This window comes from Panthera onca, chromosome B3 (genome assembly GCF_046562875.1).
Source record: "Panthera onca isolate mPanOnc1 chromosome B3, mPanOnc1 haplotype 2, whole genome shotgun sequence".
In the NCBI taxonomy this organism is placed as follows: Eukaryota; Metazoa; Chordata; class Mammalia; order Carnivora; family Felidae; genus Panthera; species Panthera onca.
Window position 1 is genome coordinate 46,889,100 of NC_138344.1, and position 17,341 is coordinate 46,906,440.

The 17,341-nt window shown below is 47.3% G+C and overlaps 1 protein-coding gene across 6 annotated transcripts in view; it reads right to left on the bottom strand.

The window, feature by feature from the left end:
- Positions 1-10,377: 10,377 nt before the first annotated feature.
- Positions 10,378-17,341, bottom strand: part of CGNL1 (cingulin like 1) — a 159,572-nt gene continuing 152,608 nt past the window's right edge. For 5 of the 6 annotated variants that reach the window (XM_078448645.2, XM_078448644.2, XM_078448641.2 and 2 more), the window contains 5 exons: positions 17,245-17,328; positions 16,448-16,572; positions 15,372-15,480; positions 14,900-15,063; positions 10,378-13,588 (listed from right to left, as the gene is read on the bottom strand). In XM_078448645.2, the coding sequence (XP_078304771.2) occupies positions 13,453-13,588; positions 14,900-15,063; positions 15,372-15,480; positions 16,448-16,572; positions 17,245-17,328 (618 nt within the window). In that variant the 3' untranslated portion in view covers positions 10,378-13,452. The remainder of the gene's footprint in view (positions 13,589-14,899; positions 15,064-15,371; positions 15,481-16,447; positions 16,573-17,244; positions 17,329-17,341) is intronic. The other variant, XM_078448643.2, reaches the window with a different exon arrangement.

Consider the following 17,341-nt stretch of genomic DNA (forward strand, 5'->3'; position numbering starts at 1 on the left):
GAAAGCCAGTGGGAAGTCAGAGAGTAAGGAATCTAGGACCTCCCCAAGAAAATGTGTGAGAAGCAGAAAATAGTCACCAAAAGAGGGACCAAGAGATGTGACATCTGAATGGGTAGGTGGGAAAGGACAGTCCACAAAGTTATCTGGGCCTGGATCCCTTCGTAAGGCCTAGCCCTCTTCAGACAGACCTTGGCCTCTTGTGGTGAAGCCTCTCATGTGTTTGGCACAAAAGTTACTGGAAAAAAGAAAAAAAACTGTTATGACCAGCTTTCCTTCAGTATCACCTCACTGGGTCATGAGCTCCAGTTCTGAAGGTAACCCTGCTAGAAAGCAGTTCAAAGTCAGGTGTCCTTTGTCGTGGGGAAGGTGGGGAGGAGGCACCCTGGGGGAGGGGGCAGTTCCAAGGTCCACACTCTCCTCACCATCTTTCAAATCCCTTAAAATTGCTTTTATTTACTTTTCTATGAATGTGTCCAGCGGGACACTTATAAATTCTGGGGCCTGGATGAAAATCAGGAAGTTGGCTTGGAAGAAATCAAAGAAACCAGAAAGAGTGGTTGCTTCTGGGTGAAGATTGCAGACACTAGAGTCAGGGATGGAGGAATTTTTTTTTTTTTTTTTTTTTTTTTTTTACTGTTTGTTACATTATTTGCATTTTATGTTCTATGCTACTTAAAAAACACACCAACCTTAATAGATATAAATTTAAAGAACACCTTGTGAAATAAGCCCCACTGACAATATGAAAGGAGATGAACCTGATCAAAGAGGTTGTCCTATTACTCAGAAGAGAGCTAAGTTAGCAAAGCTGAGGGATAGAGGATGTGGAGTAACCAGCACATTTGTACATCACTGGTATCTATGCAAGTTGGTAAACCCTTCCGAAAAGCAATTTGGCAACACTTAGAGAGACTCAAAGATTTTTCACTTGACACCCCAGGAATTCCACTTCTGACAATCTACCAAAGCAAATAATTTGAAATACGGGAAAAAAAAACCCTACAGATACAAAACTGTTTACTGTAGGAAGGCAAAACTGCAGATCTTAGATACCCAATAATATGGGGATGGTAATTAACAGGTGGTATTCACTCAATGGCTTGTTATGCAGCATTTTTAAAAGTGATAAAGAGGGGTGCCTGGGTGGCTCAGTTGGTTAAGCATACGACTTCAGCTTGGGTCATGATCTCGCAGCCTGTGAGTTCAAGCCCCGTGTCGGGCTCTGTGCTGACAGCTCAGAGCCTGGAGCCTGCTTCATATTCTGTGTCTCCCTCTCTTTCTGCCCCTCCCCTGCTCATGCTCTGTGTCTCTCACTCTCAAAAATGAATGTTAAAAAAAATGATAAAGATTATCTAATATTGGGAAACATGCTTTTTCTAATGTTAGGTGACAACAAAGCATATATAAAATCTCATAAACACCATGGTTGGAGTTATGTTTAAAGAAACTGCATAAGGAAAAAAAGACCGGAAAGAAATGTGCTAAAAATGCTCATGATGGCTGCATCAGACTGGTGGAGTTATTTTCCAATTTTTGGTAATACAGTTGTCCTATTTTATATGGAAAAACAAATACATAAAGAAAGAAATGAGGTCTTTCAGTCCCTCTCCCTGACAACCAGGAGCACACAGGAGGCCTCCTGGTAAGCTGAGGGGTGATCCTATTTGCAGAAACTTCAGGCCAGAAAATGCCTGCTGAAGGAAGAACACATACTACAATGCATTCTTCTACTGCCATACTGTTTGAAGAGCTATTCCTGGGATGGAAGGATTCCAGCAACGATGTCACAGTTAAAAGGGAAATTTACCAAATGAAGCTCACACTGGGACCATCAAGGTTCCAGACAGAACACAGCAAAAGAAACATGGCGGCCAGCTCCCAGCTGGCCCTGAATGATGTGCACAGTGCCCTCCTCACCATCAAGACAACAGCCAAAGAACAATAAATTCCAGGCCTAGGCTGGGTGTTTCCAGGAATGACAGAGGATGCCACCACCCATGGTTCTCCTGGGGAGATACACAGTGAGACCCGGATCTTTGTGAGCCTGGAACTGGACACAGGGGCACCACAGACAAGCCAAAAATGCCACTTCCCAAACAGGCAAATCACTGGGTGTTCCTTCAATATTCTTTAGTATTTGTTCACCACATTTGAGGGATAAGGGTTAGGGAAGGAGAAGTAATATCTCTGGGGCAACATTTCACACTTGGGACATTCCAATTCAGCCAAACCAGGGCCCTGCCTGTCTGGGCTCACCGTTAAAAGGCAGCTTAGTCACCATGCCATTAATCAAGTGTGCCCCTTGGCAGTCTCATGACTCCCCAGTGCGGGTGTTGTCTCTCCCTCTATGGGTCTCACCTCCAATCATCCCTAACTCCATTTAATCTAGATGCTGATACACCTGGCTGATTCTCTCCATAGTGTGTGTGTGTTTGTTTTTGTTTTGTTTTTGGGTCTTTTTTTTTTTTTTTGGAGGGAGAAAAGGAAAGAGCAGGGAGTGAGGGACAAAGGAGATATCTTCAACTTTATCCATAACATTTTATTTACAAATGTGAAGCAAGGGCACCTGGGTGGCTCACTCGGTTAAGTGTCTGACTCTTGACTTTGGCTCAGGTCATGATCTCACTGTAGTGAGATTCAGCTCCATGTTGGGCTCTGCACTGACAGCATGGAGCCTGCTTGGGATATTCATTCATTCTCTCTCTCTCTCTCTCTCTCTCTGCCCCTCCTCTGCTTGTTCGTTCTCTGTCTCCAATAAATAAATAAACATTAAAAAAATAAAAATAAAATAAACATGAAGCAGATACGACCAAATGTTTACTACCATTCATTCTTGATGATGAGAACACAAATTCCTTCAAAAAACATAGTGGAAACTCCTCAAGTGAAAATTCTCAGCGATTTGATGTCATGTTAACCCTGCACATTTCTGTCTTCCTCCTATTTGGTGCTTCCTAAATGTTTTTGTTGCTGATGTTGGTAGCCAAGTCACAGGGGCGAACTTTACAGTCGGCCTCCTAACTTCCGGGAAGCAAGCTCTGAGTGCAGGCTGGCACCCCTCAGAAAGCCCACACCTGCCTGCATGTCTCTGACTTTCCAGGGAGTTAACGAGCCCTGGTTTTCTTGGTCACACCTAACCTTTCCATAGGGCCTGGGAAGGCCACCCAATTTTAGTGAGCCCACAAGCACTCTGTACCTTTATTTTAGAATCCAGCAGCAATGAAACACACAAACAAAAGAAAAATTGTCATGAAGGGGAGGAGTCTGTGGGGTCAGTCATTCATTTCAGAAAATGAAGCTGGTTGAGGACGCCATGTATGGATCAGGCACGAACGTTGCTTGGTAGAGTCAGAGCTCTGGACTGTAGCTGCTCAAAGGAGGAGGCTGCAGGCAGGTTGAGTGGAAGGCAGTTCTGTTTTCTGATCCTTTATTATCTAAATGCCAAGAGAAGCTGGACATCCTGGACAGTGACATGGACTGACTCCTAGAGGAGACAGGAGCACAAGGGTTCTTGTTACCTGTGACAGATCCAGTTTCCCTTGTCTAGCTTTGCAGGTGCCTATCTCCAAAGAGCCCCGAACTCGTGCCCACTGATAGGCTGGGAACTGCTGGGAACCACTGGCACCTGATGAAAGGCAACGCAGCTCCAGCCCCAGCCCCAGCCCCAGCCATGGAACTGAGCAAACCTAGGAGCTGCACAGCAGGCTTATCAGTCCTGCCCTTTCAAAGGCTGGAGGGCATTTAACCGGAGACACCTGGTTTATCTTAACTTCCAAGCCCTTTCCTGGAAAACAAAGTCTGTCCTGGAAGGAACAGAGGACCCAGAGGTTAGCCAGGCTGGCAGCCTGCAGCTGGCAGGATGGGGGCGTACATAAAGGAGGAGGCAGGCCTCATGCTCCAAGTGCAGACTTACAGTCCAGAGGTTGGGGCACTGTGACCTCAGACAAACCATCCAGACTTTGTGGCTAATGGCCTCAGCTAGGGGTCAAAGGTGACTATTTTGGAGAGGTAGCAAGGGAGAATGGTCAAGTTACAGGGAAGCTCTAGGTTGGTAAGAGCAGCAGACCAGAGACTTCAGCCCAGCTCCATTTACTAGCTGGTGACTTTGGACAAGTTATCTCTTTCTGTACATGTTCCCTAACATGTGAAAGGGGTAACACTACCCACTTCACAGGGCACACATTAAATAAGATAAGGTGCAAAGATTCCTGGCCCATGGGTGTTTGCCCAACTGCAGATTCCACTCTGTCAAGGGATTTTAGATATTAACAAAGAATCTTTCCTATACATTAAAAAGTATCATTCACCACAGTCAAGTGGGGTTTATTGTGGGGATGCAAGACTGGTCCAATACTCTCAAATCAATATGATACATCATATCAACAAAAGAAATGATAAAAAACATATGATCATTTCCATAGATGCAGAAAAGCATGTGACAAAGTATAACATCCATTCATGATAAAAAAAAAAAAAAACCCTTAATAAAGTATGTTTAGAGGGAACATACTTCAACATAATAAAGGCCATCTATGAAAAACCCACAGCCAATATCAACCTAAATGGGGAAAAACTAAGTGCTTTTCCTCTGTGGTCAGGAATAAGACAAGGATTTACACTCATCACTTTTACTCAACATAGTACTGGAAGTCCTAGCCACAACAATCAGACAAGAAAAAGAAATGACAGGCACCCAAGTTGGTAAGGAAGAAATAAAACTTTCACTACTTGCAGATGACATGATACTGTATACAGAAAACCCAGAAGACTCCAGCAAAAACCTACTAGAACTGATAAATTAATTCAGTAAGGTTGCAGAATACAAAATCAACATACAGAAATCTGTTGCATTTCTATGCGCTAATAATGAAGTAGCAGAAAAAGAAATTAAGAAAACAGTCCCATTAAAATTGAAACAAAAACAATATCTAGAAATAAACTTAACCAAGGTGAAAGACTTGTACTCTAGAAACTATAAAACACAGATGAAAAAAATTGAAGAGAAATGAATGTAAAGATATTCTATACTCAAGGATTGAAAGAAACAAATATTAAAATGTCCATACTCCCCAAAGCAATCTACTGATTTAACTCAATTCCTATCAAAATATCAAGAGCATTTTTCACAGAACTAGAACAAACAGTCCTAAAATTTGCATGGAAACACAAAAGAGCCAGAATAGCCAAAGCAATCTTGAAAAACAAAACTTGCAGTATAACAATTACAGATTTCAAGTTATAGTCCAAAGCTTTAGTAATCAAAACAGCATGGTTCTGGCACCAAAAAAAAAAAAAAAAAAAAAAAAAAGACACATAAATCAATAGAAAAGAATAAAGAGCCCAGAAATAAATCCATGGTTATATATGGTCAATTAAACTTTGACAAAGGAGGCAACAATATGCAATGGGAAAGTCTCTTCAACACATGGTGTTGGGAAAACTGGACCCCTTTCTTTCACCATACACGAAATAAACTTAAAATGGATTAAGGCCTAAATATGAGGTCTGAAGCCATACAAATCCTAGAAGAGAGAACAGGCAATAACTTCTCTGACATTGGCCATAGCAACATTTTTCTAGATATGTTTCCTAAGACAAGAGAAACAAAAGAAAAAATAAACTATTGAGACTAGATCAAAATAAAAAGCTCCTGCACAGCTAAGGAAACAATCAACAAAATTAGAAGACAATCTACTGAATGGGAGAAGATATGTGTAAATGACATATCCAATAAAGGGTTAGTATTCAAAATATATAAAGAACTTACACAATTCAATACCAAAATACCCCCAGATAATCTAACTTAAAAATGGGCACAAGACATGAACAGACATTTCTCCAGAGAAGACATACAGATGGCCAACAGATCCATGAAAAGATGCTCAACATCACTCATCATCAGGGAAATGCAAATCAAAACCACAATGAGAGCTCATCTCACACCTGTGAGAATGGCTAAAACAAGAAACACAAGAAACAACAAGTGTTGACAAGGATGTGAAGAAAAAGGAACCCTCATGAACTATTGGTGGGAACGCAAATTGGCGCAGGCATTGCAGAAGACACTATGGAGGTTCGTCGAAAAATTAAAAACAGAACAACCCTATGATCCAGGAATTCCACTACTGGAGATTTACTCGAAAGATACGATAACGCCAATTTAAAAAGATACATGCACCCCTACGTTTATTGCAGCATTGTTTACAATAGCCAGATTATGGAAGCAGCTCAAGTGTCTATCAGTAGATGAATGGATAAAGATGTGAGATATACATATATAGAATATTAGCCATAAAAAGGAATGAATTCTTGCCATTTGCAAGAACAAGAATGAATCTAGAGATCGTAATACTAAACAAAATAAGTCAAAGTAAGACAAATACTATGATTTAACTAACATGTAGAATTTAAGAAACAAAAGAAATGAACAAAGAGAAAAAGAGACAAAAAAACCAGGCTCTTAACTGTAGAGAACAAAGTGATGGTTACCAGAGGGGAGGGGGATGGAATAATGGGTGAAATAAGAGATGGGAAATAAGAGTACACTTACGATGAGCAGTGAGCCACGTATAGAATCGCTGAATCTATACACTGATACTAACATAACACTGTATGTTAACTATACTGGAATCTATGCTATTATTTTTCTCTATGAGAATTATTATCTTTTTAAGTTCATGGATTTATTTAAGTAATCTCTATACCTAAAGTGGGGCTCCAATTCATGACCCTGAGATCAAGAGTCACCTGCTCTTCCGACTGAGCCAGCCAGGCTCTCTTAACTATAATGGAGTTTAAACAAAATAAAAAACCAAGAAAGAATCACCCACAGGGCAAAACTGACTAGATTTGTAGACTCCCTGTGTGGCATCCTGAAGGGGCGCCCTCTGTCTGTTGTGTGGCTGGGGAGGCAGGTCTATCGGCTTCCTTGACCAGCACACACAACCCCCATGCCCAGCTCATACACCCGATTAAGGTGACCAGGCGTCTGGCTTCCACAGCCAGAGCCCTCCCAGTCCTGGAGACAGCTGGGGCGGAGGGACCTCTTTCCTTAGTGATTAGCTTCTGCACACGGCTCCAAGTCCTGAAGTTGGCTCTGCTCAGACTTCCCCCTTCCCTAGACATGCTTTGGCCTCTGCTCACTTGCAGGGATCCAGGATCCAGAGCGCTTTCCCCCTGGGACCACCCCTCCCAGCCTAGCAGAGACTATGCCATCACCTCCAGGAAGGCAGCCCACTGCTATGCAGCCCAGGGTTTTCAGATTCCAGCCCACCCACCTGATGTTCTTCAATGAGCTACTCTGAGGTGAGGGGTTTTATTAGTGACCTCAGTGGATAGTGTTCTGTTGAGAACAATCTGCTGATTTCAGGCTGCAAGTGCAGTTTTGAATGTAAGACTAATAGGAAAGGATACTACACAATGGAGGTTATTGTTAAATAGTGCTCTAGAAGGATCTCCCCAGAGAGCAATCTGGGGGCTGGGAAGATAAGTGTTCGCTGAGAACCAACCAAATTCCAGGACTTGCTGACATTCCTGAAAGACCACCTTTCATGCAGTGAGAATGTGGGGAGGCCCAGTGACCACCTAGAGCAGCCATCCCACCCCAGACTGGGCCCGGAGAGGTCAGGTTAGCAAAGCACCAAGAGGCCACTGAGGGTAAAATAAGAGATCGGCAGCCCAACAGCAAGTGGCACCAGAGACAGGAAGTCAGATGAGCAGCTAAAAATCTGTGACTCACCTCATCCATGAGGTCTGTGGCTCCAAAGGACTGCCGTGCTGAGAGTGGGGGCAGGCCACCAATGGTTGAGCTGCCCAGAAACCAACAACTGAGGGAGTATCCGAAAAAGGAAAGATCCAGGGGCCTGAGGGGTCCCTAACACAGGATCACATGAAAGACCTCTGTCCCCTGGGGTGGTGAGTGTGGGTGAGGGGCAGCAGAGATTCCTGGGGGTAGAGTGGGAGCCCCAGAATGAGACCCAGACTCCACTCGTGGCACTCCACCTCCACCCACATGCCCTTGGGAAGGCCAGCAACTAGACATGGGAAAAATACACAAATTTGGTATGTCATAAACGTATGAAGGACTGAATAATTATAATTTTCATTTAGCTTAATCATCACCATTTTATTATTATTCTGTAAGCTCCTGAAGGTGCCTGACTGTGGCTTAAACCTTGTATTTGCTGCAGCACCTGGCCCAGGGTGGCAGCTTCTGCTTACAGGCTGGCTACTGGCTCCACATGTGAGCTATAGCCAAACATCTGAGGCTTCTCTGAGCCTCAGATTCCTTACCTCACGAGGTTTCTGCCTTGCTCTTAAAATTGTTTAATCTTGCTTACCCAGGAAACCTCTGGAATCATGCTCCCCATCCCCAAGGAGTTGTTGACAATCTGTTGTAAAGGCAAGCCGGATTCTGCACAGTAGGAAACTTGCAAACTTCCCCCCGCAGGGTAGATATTGTTGTTGAATGCCTTTGGGAAGTGCACTGGCACATTTTTTCCAGCCCTGATAAGCCTGGCATGGGGTACACACTCAAACTCGCCCTGTGGAGGAAGACACGCATGAATGCCCACGATGATTTTCAGGGCCGGGTATTCGACAGGTGTGAGAATAGGGTCAAGGCATTGCTGATCCCTCTGCAAAGCCTGGGACTTCTGCCTCGGGGCTATCTAGCCCCTAACAGGAACTTGCTGTCAAGTCACTTCCCCCATCATGTGAAAATTTCGAATAGAAAACTTCTTGGCTTGGGGTGCCTGGGTGGCTCAGTCCGTTAAGCATCCGACTTCGGCTCAGGTCATGATCTCACAGTTTGTGAGTTCAAGCCCCACACTGGGTTCTGTGCTGACAGCCTGCTTCAGATCCTGTGTCTCCCTCTCTCTCTCTCTGCCCTTCCCCCACTCGTGCTCTCTTGAAAATAAACAAAAATTTAAAAAATTTTAAAAAAACCTTTCTGGCTAATGACTGTCTACTAATAAAGATGGGATCACTGCTGCTATCAAGTTCAAAGAAGAAATGCCAAGAATGTGGAGGAGGGTGCCTCAGGCCTGGAAGGACTTTTCCCTTTGGCTCTGGGCTCACCTTGGGTCTCCTGTCCCCACCAAGAGACCCTGGCAGGGGGTCCAAGGAAAGAGCCTAATCCAGTTTCAAAAGCAGGTAACACTAACAAGAGCACCTTTTACTACAAATGATAAACAGATACCTCAACAAACCTGACCTTAAAGAAAAACACAGGGGCACCTGGGTGGCTCAGTGGGTTAAGCATCTGACTCTTGATCTCAGCTCAGGTCTTGTTCTCATGGGGGCATGAGTTCAAGCCGTGCGTTGGGCTCTGTGCTCAGCATGAAGCCTACTTTAAAAAAAAAAAAAAAAAAAAAAAGGCAAACAGAATTTATGCAAAGCCTTTGAGGACTAATTAAAATTAGAGAATCTCATTTAATATCTGAGATGCTCCGTTCAGTCAGAATAAGAGGAGTCAGGGGCTGCAGAATAGCTGGATGGGCAGGATTATTTACACTGTTGGGGGAATCGACAGGGCAGTGGGCACAGCTCTGTACAGGCGACAGCACCCACCTGCAGTGAACCAAAGAATTCAGTAAAGAGCTGCACTGGAGAGCTGCACTGAGGTGGGGGAGGGGGGTAGGCAATGTTGCAGGAACCCACCAGGGCTGCCAAGGGACCCAGAGGAATAGCAATAGGAAACCAGGACCAGCTTTAGGACCAGAGGCACAAAGGGAGGTATGGTCACCCAAGTCCTGTGGGTGCTGGAGTCACGAGTCTCCATAGGAGCCACAGCCCAAAATGTTACATGAAGCATGGAGTGACAACAGGGAAATACCCAACCCCCACCTGCTCCTATGGGCTGACCCCGAACAGGGTGGCCATAGGTCATGGAGGAGGCAGCCCTCAGGCAACAGGGCAGAGGATGTATGTGAGGACAAAGAATGAGCAACATAGGTCCCTTCCATGGAGAAGTAATTCTTTCCTGTAAAATGGGGACCCTGGTACCCGCAGTCAGCCTGTTGTCGATCAAGAGAGATCACGTGTAAATGCTGATTGTTGGAGAACCCGTTTTAGTTTAGGTACAAGGAATAAACAGGGAGTATCTGTTTATTCTCAGTTACTAACACACTTCCCATTTTGCCTTGTTCTGCAAGTGGGCAGTTTGGATTTCTCAGCACATCACCAGCAGCAGGCATATTAATTCTCTCAGTGTTTATCACTGACCCACACCCACCCTTCTATTTCAGAAACGGGTCCCAGGCATGACAAGTTCTACCTCCTCGAGCAGTTTCCAGCCATTCACCTTGCTGTTTCTTGGTGGACAAAGAGCCAAGCTCTGGAGCAAACAAGGGAGTCAAAATAATGGGAGAGTCAAGATTCCTGCTGGGTGACACCATTTATTGAAAGGCAACCTTGCTTTATCCAGTTCACGCACATGGAGGTAGATGTGCCTGAACGTCTCTTCCCCATGACAAACCAAAGCAATCAGACATACCCAAAAGCTGTAGCCCAACAGAATAATCCTCTTGCCTTTGTCAAATGACACTCTGAAGCAGGAAAAAAATTATAAAGATATACGATGATTGTCTCCTCGGCATTGCATTTGGCCACGTATTTGTTTATTAAATATTTTTTTCTTTTTAAGCTAGCTAAAGAAAATATTCTTGAATAGGGTTAGTTCTTAAAGCAACAAACAGAAAAAAATGAGTATATAATAAAATCAAATGATAGCATGTCAGAGCTGGAAAGGACCTTGCACCATGGTCCTCATTTATTCCAGGCAACCTCTGGAGCACAGGCTCCATCAAGGTCACCCCTGTCAAGGTCACCAGGGCAAGAAGAGCGAGGACTTGAAAACGCTTCTCAAGTCCCAGTCCAATGTTGTTCCCAGCCCGCTACACCACATGCTTCACTGCTAGAGCCATTCTTATGTAGGGTGATGTGTTTGTTAACATCTACAGCGGCCCATCTTTTCCAGTAAGGATTCAACCCTTTTGAATGGTGATCTCTGTTCTCTTTTCATGGGCACCTTTGCTTCTTGCAGCCAGACTCATGGCTACCACAAGGAACTGGCAAGAAAGAGAGACAGTGACTTTCTCACAAAGCAAGATGGACACTCACCCCCAAAGTTCTTGCATCTCCGGCCTTTCTCATCTTCCACCTGCAGTTATGAGTGAGCTGAGGCATTTTTAGGCAGACTTCTTGGCAGATTCTAAGGATGGTGGAAGAAGCAGGGAAACCAAGAATATACTGAGGGTCGAAGGGAATTCCAGTGAACCAGGCTTGTTGTGTCCCCAAGAGCACAGAGGAGCTCCAGGGCTAGGTAGGGAGGGGCTCAGCCTCTGTGTTCATTTGTATGACTGCTGTCATCACCCTCTTTCCCCTAACTGCACTCCAGGAGGGGATTTTGGTCTGCTTTATTCGCTGCTGTATTCCCAGGGCCAAGGACTGTGCCTGACACATGATGGATGCCCAATAAATATTTGCTAAATGAATGAATAGCTAAAGGGAAGAATCTCTCCACACCTCAAATAAGTAATTAGAGGCAAGAACCACTCCAAGCCAGCAGAGGTGGAAAAGGGTTTGACTCAACTGGGGGTTGGGGGGGATCCTGGGGTAGGGGATGGTGACACCTGCCCTTAAACCCAACTGATTACTCTGAATCCCGCTCAGTGGGCTCTGTGACCTCAGGTAGGTAGCACATTGAAACACCCTGCTCCTCTTGGTAACTGTCATAGAGTTCTCTGGTCCACAGGCTTCCCATCTATTAGAATGCCTGGGGACACTGTCAAAGCAACTGAACACTGTTCTCTCTGCCCCACTGTGTGTGTGTGTGTGTGTGTGTGTGTGTGCGTGCGCGCGCACATACACACACATCTTACAGTGTTCTCTCCCTGGCGTGGCCCTCCTGAGCTGTTGGTTCTACACTCTGGCCCTCACCTATAGGGGCCCAACTGTGACTGGATTTGGCCTCTGGCCATACCTGGGAACAATCAAAGTGGGAGGTGACACTAGAAAAGCCAGGAAGAAGTACTGGGATACTGCATGTTCCTGATTCCACGTTCCCTATAATGCTGTCCCAGCAACATGGTCTCGCCACAGACCTCAGTGAATCCCAATTACAGTATGCCTGGTGCTGGCCAATGTCCCTCTGTCCCAGGAAGCTGGGAGGAGCCTTCCAGTTTGTACAGAAACACCTCCTGTCTGGCTTTCATGTTTTCCCTTGCTTTTCTGACATAAACTCGAAATCCTACTCAATCTGCCCCTTGTCTACACATCCCCCCAGCTTTCAAGAACTTCCTTCTCTTCCTTTCTCTGCATACCCACACATGCCTGCTTACCTCCTCTCCTCCCCTTCCCTGTGACCTTACTGGACACCACCTTTTCTTCCTCACATGGTTGTCCAGGAGCCTTGTCCCCACACCATCCTACTCCCCATTAAGCAACCCTAGGCAGAGGAGGCTACTTGGAGGCCTGACGTGGGCAGAGGGAGGAAAGAACCAATAAGAAATGACAGTAAGACCCCATCCCTCTAGAAACTACATCACTTGCCAAAAGCCTTACTTAAAAGTCTCCCTACCCCAACTGTGGTAAAGACATTGCAGTTGGTGACCAGGAATTGGTCTCAGCAGGGTTCAGAAATGACAACAAAATTCTAGATAAAATAAGTGAGCAGGGCCACAGATACAAGTGATGCTCAGACTTTCTCTTCCTCCATTAGTTATTTACTAGGACCACTTGAATTTCTCTTCTCAGAATTAATTGTCCCTTAACACCACGACAATTCCTTTTTTCCAACTCTCATGTCCAAAGTAGTCTGTATTCTACCCTCTCTCTCATCTAGGTCTTAATAAAAATCTAATAGCTCCATGTTTTAAAAAATAGTAAGCTAGAAGTGTGGAGTTTACAAACAAGCCACCCTACATAGCCTCTGTAATATTCCACAGGGCAACAGAAGCAGTCCATGAGAATCTGGACTAAAATATGTACAGTTTATACATTCTCTCTCTCCCCTGCACAATTGCTGTTAGATAATAACTAGCACTTTGGACCCTTTTCTTTGGTGGGGGAGGAAGGAGGGGCAGGAGCAGCACTGCAAACGGTGCCAGCAGATGGCGGTGCAGAACCCAGGCTTCCGCCTGCCAAATCATATTCTCCAAACCCTGCAATGAGTGGTGTCTCCTCTGCCTCGGGAGTCAACATTTAACCTGCAGTAGCCACCTGCCTGAGCTGGGAGAGGCGTGCTACCCCTTAGAGACTCTGGGAGGACCGCGACGTGGAGGAATCAGCCTGTCCTGTGACCAGGGGACACCGGGTCTCTGTTCCGCGTGGGCGCTGCCGCTCCCGCTCCCAGCTGCACGTGTGCAGCTAGCTGCAGGTCCCCGCTGCAGGAGGCTGGCTGAGGGTCTCCTCGAGGCATGACGGGCCACCTCCACAGCCCTGGAAGGGGACTCAGATCTGGCTGATGGCAGTGCTGTCCTTGGGGAAAGTGTAGCTCAGCGGCGCCTCGTGGAGGCTCCCCCCGTCCGTGCTGAGGTCATCATCGTCCGTGTCGTCCAGCACCTTGCTCGGCAGCTTCTTAAGTCTGCTGAAAGAAGAGGGGGCATGTTTCCAGGCCCTGGGCTGCGATTCATCTCTGTTCAGGGGATGAAGGAAGGGTCTTGGGTTCCTGTCTATCCACCCCACTGGCTGGCAGAGAAGCCCAAGGGGTGGTGTGCACCTGACAGTTCCTTCAGCAGCAGGGAGCAAACTGCCCGTGGCAGGCTGGTGTTGATAGGAAGGGCTGGGCAGGGCTGGGACAAGTTGGGTAGTACTGATTTTTCCTTTTGCCTCAAACTACGATATGTCTCGTCAGAGTGCTGTTGTTGATCCACGCTCCCCCTTTTTTTTAAATTTTTTTTTAACGTTTGTTTGTTTATTTATTCATTTATTTATTTAGAGAGAGAGAGACAGAGCACAAGTGGGGGAGGGATAGAGAGAGAGGGAGACACAGAATCCGAACCAGGCTCCAGGCTCTGAGCTGTCAGCACAGAACCCGACACGGGGCTCGAACCCACGGACCATGAGATCATGACATGAGTCGAAGTTGGAAGCTTAACCGACTGAGCAGCTCAGATGCCCCCGTTGTTGATCCCATCTTAAATTTTGGTATCTTGTTTACCATGGGCTGTTGGCATTTATTTTTTATAATATTGCATTAATTATCTATCTTGATTACTGAGATTTTTGGTGCCCCCTTAAATGGTGCACCCTAATGTCAGCCCTGGGGCCAGGTTCTTGATAGAAAGGCCCTGTTTACAGGATTCTTAATGGGCTGGGGTCTTCTGTCCATTTACAAGAAAACCACCTATGCTGCCAGCATAGTCAGCCTCTGAGAAAGGCTTAGCTATATGGATGAACATGAATCTAATCTCACCCTGCACCCCAGTGACCCTGGGGCAGGTAAAGTGACCCCCACCCCCAGTCCCCTTATCACAGCAGGGGAGCTTTAGAAATAGCTCTCTCCTGAGATAGTCTAGTCTTCATGAGGATATGAGCCCAAACCTTATCTTATTTCTCCCTACAAGCAGGAGTCCTAAGTGCTGGCCTAAGAGCTGCCTTCTCCATGGTGGTATGAGCTGGGCCTCCTGCTTTGAGCCTTGGTTACCCCTTATGGCTAAGAGGGATGAAGTGCCCAGCTGACATCAGGAGACTGGTTTGGGGATGACACATATGAGACCCGAATGAACAGATGGGGTGACCCAAGTGGATGCAGCCACTCTCTAGGATGGGATGACCCCTCAAGGCGACAACAAGGAACTGGCTTCAGACACCAGGAGTGAGAACGCCCTGAAAGCGCCAAGTTCTCCTCAAATGTCAGAGGAATCATGGTCCCCACGGGGCCACCACGCTCACCCACCTTAGGTCCTTCTTCATGGAATTGAGCTGTCCCTGCAGCTGCTCGTTGACATCCATCTGTTCCTCCAGCTCCCTCTGCAGCTTCTTTTTGGAACTTTCTAGTCTGTCAATTTCCTCCTCAGCCTCCTCCACCTGTCGCTTCATTGCTTTCAAGCGCAAACTCAGCTGCATTGGGAGAGAGGGCAGGTTGGGTGCTAGCTGGTCGCCCAGTCCAGCCGGGAAAGAGAAGAGTCCAGCACAGACAGGCCAGCAATCCAGCCACCATCTCCCCAAGACACCGAGAGATGGCAAAGGGAGCAACCAGTCTCAGCTCAGGGGCTAGGGCTTACTGAACCCCCTACTGAAGTAGGCTACAAAGGCCACAATGCTCTACGATGCACCTGGGGTGAGGGTAAGAAGGGACTCAGCCTCCACAACTCCATCGCCCTCCTACCTGGGGTGTAAAATCCCATCTGGGAATGAGGGTCCCTCACCTGGTCCTTCTGATCAGTCAGGGACAGGTGCTCATCGTCCACCTGCATCACCAGCTCCTTCACCTTCCGCTCCAGCCGTCGGTTGCTGAGCTGGAGGCTGGCCCGCTCCCTGGAAAGGTGTGGGGGGGGGGGGGGGGCGGAGAATGAAACCCTCTCATCTCAGCTCCTCAGGAGGCCCAGGGCAGTCTGCGGAGGAGGGGAAGCTCCAGCCAGGCAGCCTGGTCAACGTGATGGTTAGGGTGGGAGAACACGACAGTATGGGACGAAGGGGCTGTTCCTGGACAGGTGAGGGAAAGGGTGCCCTATGAAGGGGAGTGACCCGCCTAAAACCACAGAGTCAGCAACAGGCAGAACTGGGACTGGAGCTGCCCTGAGTTCTTCCAGTCCCAGACTCTACTTTTACAGCAGAGGGTCCCTGACTGCCAGGGTGTGAGCATCACGGATCTCAGGCTGCCCCAGCCCGGCCCCAAAGTCCTACTGAAAAACCGATAGTGCACAGTGCCATATGCACACGCACCTCACCCCTTCCAGGAAGGTGAGGGGCCAAGAGTGAAAACGGAGGCCAGTAAAGCTCAACCCTGGTGCTGACCCCCAGGCTGTGACCTTAGAGCTAGCTGCAGAGAATCTGCTGGAAATGAGTGTGGCCCTCTGATCCCAATGCCTCCCACCCACTGTGGGGATCCCGCCAATCTCTGAGATGGCACTTGCCCTCTGCTCCAATACCTCTGGCCCCCGGGGCAGAGTCAACCTCCTGCCTCTAAACCAGCTCAACCTCAGTAGCTTATGAGGCAGCGTGGTCTGGTAAGGGGTGGGGAGAGGGGCAGCCGCATGGTGGGGAAGCCGGGGACTCAGGAGTAGGCTGCCTGTGCTGTCGTCCTGCTGATGTATATTCAGCCTGGTTACCTTCCTCAAGCACTCACTGGGACGGGTCTCGGTTTTCTCATCCATTGTACCTGCTCTACCCTCCTCACGTGAAGGCTCATGAGGACAAGAGACACAAATCGGAAAGCACTCTGCAGTGTGACCACCACTACGTGCCAGGCCTCTGCACCGCAGCTGGTCCTGGTGGGGCTCACCTCTCCTCGCTCTCCAGACGGTCCTCCAGCTCAGCGATCCTGGCCTCCATCTGCACCACCAGCCCCTCTTTGCTGGACCTGTAGGAACCTTCCAGGTGGATAATCCGGCTCTTTAAGTCCTTGTTCTAGAATCAGACGGGGGTGCTGTGAGGGGTGTGTGTCTGCCGCACTCTCTGTGCAGGTTTATAGGGTGGAGCCAGCATTTGGTGGGCATCTGTGATAAGGCTGCCTTCCGTGACAGGGTGCATGGCCCCAGGGGACCTAGGGAAGCCAGCAACGTCTCCAAGGAAACAAGAGCACTCAGCTCCTGGCAGGCCAAGAGAAGAGGTTCTACCACATGCCCTTAGGAGCCCAAGTGAAATCTTTGGCCGTCCTAGGACTCCTAGATGTCAGGCAAGAGGCATGGCCTTGTTCTTCTGTCAAACCTATCGGGAGTAGAGGAGGCAGGAAAAATAGGCTCCTCCGCCAATAACATACATAGTATTCAGTGAAGAATTTACGTCAACCGCATGTAAGAGAAATGATTCAAATAAGCTTTGAGCAACTCACGGCTTTTTCATTTCTTTTGCGTTAAAATTTAGCCCTCTTAGGATCCAGAAGACACCACCTGCAATTTCTCCTCCCCAAGCTGCTCAACCTCCAAGCAGATTTAATATCATTGGGAAAACCTCTCTGGAAAAGACCTTGGGAACACCTCCACCTCTCGGGCGGGTTATGTCCCAGAGTTCTTTGGATGCCATGCAAAGACGGCCCTGTTGGGGGTGGGGGGGGGTGGTCTAGTCCAAAGCCAGCCTCACCTGTCTCTCCAGGGAAATCTTGTCACACTCTAAATCCTGCTTGACAGCTCTCTCCTGGAGTAGCTCGCCCCTCATCTGCTCCATCTGCACCAAGCAG